The sequence below is a fragment of the Monoraphidium neglectum genome, assembly GCF_000611645.1.
Source record: "Monoraphidium neglectum strain SAG 48.87 unplaced genomic scaffold scaffold02219, whole genome shotgun sequence".
Lineage (NCBI taxonomy): Eukaryota > Viridiplantae > Chlorophyta > Chlorophyceae > Sphaeropleales > Selenastraceae > Monoraphidium > Monoraphidium neglectum.
The window spans coordinates 4,569-7,969 of record NW_014011409.1 but is presented as its reverse complement, the minus strand read 5'-3'; the positions used below and the strand labels follow the sequence as shown (position 1 = coordinate 7,969).

General features: G+C 64.3%; 1 protein-coding gene across 1 annotated transcript; it reads right to left on the bottom strand.

Annotated features, from left to right (window-relative positions):
• Positions 1-692: 692 nt before the first annotated feature.
• Positions 693-3,190, bottom strand: MNEG_10199 (hypothetical protein; the record flags this gene model as incomplete). The annotated part of the gene is made up of 5 exons (XM_014041330.1): positions 693-702; positions 765-1,033; positions 1,251-1,496; positions 1,793-2,838; positions 3,166-3,190. 5 exons carry the CDS (start codon positions 3,188-3,190, stop codon positions 693-695), a joined length of 1,596 nt encoding a protein of 531 aa, XP_013896784.1.
• Between the last annotated feature and the right edge of the window lie 211 nt (positions 3,191-3,401).

Here is a 3,401-nt window from a genome sequence, read left to right as displayed (position 1 = left end):
CCGCCGGTGCCGCCGTAGCGGTTGAAGCGGTTGAGAGTGGCGGCGCCCCAGTTGTAGCTGTTGCAGCTGCCGCCAAAGTAGCCGCCGCCCCAGCCGCCAGACCCCCAGCCGCCAGAGTACCAGACTCGGCCCACGCCGGTGTAACCCCAGTTGTACGCCTGAGTAATGCAGGGTTCGACGGGAGTGCATGATAGTTGGCAAGCAGCCAACGGCGTAGCCCAATCTTGCATTTGCCAATGCATAGTCATCTGAGGGCCTGGAGCCAAGCAAAACACGCTCCTTGCAAATATTTGGACAGACGGAGATCAGCACCCCAGATCCAGATCTGCGGGCACAACACTCCAGATCCTACCTGGTATGAGGTGTAATACTTTGACTTGACATAAAACCCGTTGGTGCCATAGCCGCAGCTCCAGCAGTTCCACCGCGTGTAAGCGCCGCTGTAGCCGTAGTAATTCCCATAAAACGTGCACCGCTTGTTCCCTCGCGCACAGGGGTAGCTGGTGTAACCGGTTGTCGCCGCACTCACTTCGTCGCCGGCAGCGGCATCAAGGGGCAGCACGGCGCCGGCCGGCGCGGTTGCGCCGAGCGGCGCGGGGGCGGCAAGCGGGACGTCCTCGGAGGGCACGACGAAGGGGCTGACATCGGTCCTCACCATCTGCGCTGCCAGCTCGGGGTCGGCCTCTGCAGCCTCAGCAGCCACTGCGCCATCCGAGGTTGGTGCGAGGCCGGGGTTTCGGGGGTGGCGTGAGCCCCAGAAGTACCTTGCCTGGTCGACAACCTTGGACGCCTCTGCCGCCTTGTTCACAAAGCCCTCCCAAGCCACCTGCGTGCTCGCCCCAAACTCGGCGCTCCTGTTGACCGCAAAGTCAAAGCTTTGGCCCCAGGCTGGCGGCGCCAGGCAGGCGTCGCCGCTTGTGCCGGCGACGGACAGGGTTGGCTGGAGTACGGTCCACGCAAGGGTCGGGCTGTGGGATGCGTCGTCGCTGGAGGCCTCCTCTACCACGTAGACCTTGCCACCTGCCCAAGCCACCTGCGGATCAATGCGCAACGCATAGCTAACATTCAAGGTGTGATGCAACAAGGTGGTGGTGCTCTGTGGTCAGGAGAAGCAATGTGCCCTACGGCCCCTTTCCATGGCCCCTTCTGTTGAGGGGCATGCTTGGTTGCAAAGCTGGCAGTGACAGGCGCTCCTCAATGTAAGTAAAAACAAAGTGTGAACTGCAGATGAATTGTGTCAACAAGCGCACCCGGCCGCTCCAGATGCCAGAGGGCAGGCTGGCCGCCTGCAGCGCCGGCGCTCCCTCGGGCTGCAGCATCGTCTTGACAGGTGCAGGTGGGGTGACAGGCGCACCGCGGTCTGCGACCACCGCGGCCAAGAACGGCGTCAGCGCAGCGGGGCTACCGGCGGTGCCGTTGAAGCCCCACATGGCGCCCGTGTTGATCAGGGAGACCAGAAGAAAGCTGCGACGCGGCTGGCCCTTGGGGGTTGCCAGCTGCATGAGGCAGACACAGCAGGGAGGGGTGGCGCGGGGTTTGACGGCCGCGAAGGATGCAGAGATTGCGACGGCTGCGTTTGCCAGTGAGACAATCTGCACTTAGCTAGACCTATGCTGCCAACTTGACGCTGAATCAGCCTGCAGTGGCGGCCCCTCTCCACATCCCAGCTCGCATGCTGCGCATCAGTCTCAGGGGAAGGGCAGGCACGCCCCTGCCCTCTCCTCGTGCCTTGAAAACCCGCCTCCCTGCCCTTCATCTCCACTCAGTGCACCGCCCCCAACCATGTGCTCACATCAGCCACGAAGTACATGTGGTCAGCATTCACGTCAGCCGCGCTCTGCGGCACCGCCGGCTCCAACTGCAGGACGCTCCCTGCGGCCACCCGCTCGCCGCCCGCTGCCGCCGCCGCCGCGCTCGCCGCCGCTGCGACCTCGTGCGAGGTGAACAGAGCGTACGCCAGCCGCGTCTCTCCGTTGGCAGCCGGCCCCTTCGGCAGCACCATCAGCGCCGCGCCGGCGCCGGGCGCGCCCGCGGCGCCGCCGGCCGACGGGCAGTACGTCCGGACGCTGACGGCGAGGGCGTCTGCGTTGAAGGTGAGCCGGGGGTAGTCCGCGAGGGCGGCCTCGCCGCTCGCGCACGCGAGCGCCGTGCCGACACCGTCCGCATTGAGGTTGTACAGATACCAGTAGCTGGCAGGCTCCGAGGTGGCCGAGACGGCGAGCAGCGCAGATCCCGTGCCGCCGCACGCCGCGGCGACGTAGAACCGCGACGCGCGCGTGTCGTAGACTGCACTCGCGTCGTACACGCCGTCTCGGCAGTTTGAGGAGCCGATGGGGGCGAAAAGGTCTTGCAGGCGGATCTGAGCAAGGGTCGCGTCTCGCACGCCGGTGGCGGGGTCGAGGGAGTAGGCGGAGAGGACGCCGCCGCTGACGTGGACGGCGCGCTTCTCGCTCGCGGCGATGGCAGCGGCGGAGCCGCGCGCCGCGGCTGCAGCGGCGGTGGGCGCCGGCCCGGGGAAGCCGGCGCGGGCGCCGGTGGCGCGTCGCCGCAGCGGAGCGCGTGGCGGTGGGGCCTGCTGCTGCAGCGCCTGCAGCTGCACCGGCTCCTCTGCCTGCAGCAGGCTGTTGATAACGCCCGCGTCCACTGCGGCGTCATCCACGGCTGCGTGCACCTCAGAGTACTCGGCGGCATGGGGCAGCAGGCGCTGTATGGGAGCGAAAGATAGCTCTGGCACCGGCGGGTAGTTTGCCGCGCGGCGTGACAGGCCCTTAGCCTCTATTGCTGCCGGAGCATTAGGGTCGTCCAGGGCTGGCGCAGTGCTGATGTCAAAAATGCCAGCTGTGTCGGGCAAGCGTGCGTGAGGGTGAAGCCGAAACACATGAGCAGGTAAGTTTTTTTTCAATTGATGTCTGTCATGTCTGTGTTTCCAGGTCAGTGGCAAGCCGGCTGCTACCTTCTCCTGGAGGTAACATCCTCTCAGTGACGCCGCTGCAGCAAGCCAGCATTGGGTGGACCCGTACAAGGCCAAGCTTGACAAGGATAACCGAGTTAACGCTTAGCACGGAGTCGTAGGACCAACAGACTCACTGATGAGCGGGACGGACGATGTCGCAGGTCGGATCGCCGGCACTGCCCCTCTTGCGAAGCATGCATGCCACGCTAAACCTATCAGAATCAACTTTATCTGCATTTTATGACGTTCAAATGAGCTGACAGGTGTTCGCCTGTAGCGGTTCTCAGCAGCTCACTGTCATCGAGGACATATTATAACGCCAAGTTGCACACTACAAGATGGTAAGCTCAATTATCATTGTCTGATAAGCCCTGCAACGTGGTTACAGTGTCCTCGGAAACCCTGCGCACACGAGCCGCATGCTCAGGTGACCCTGCTGTCTCGGCCT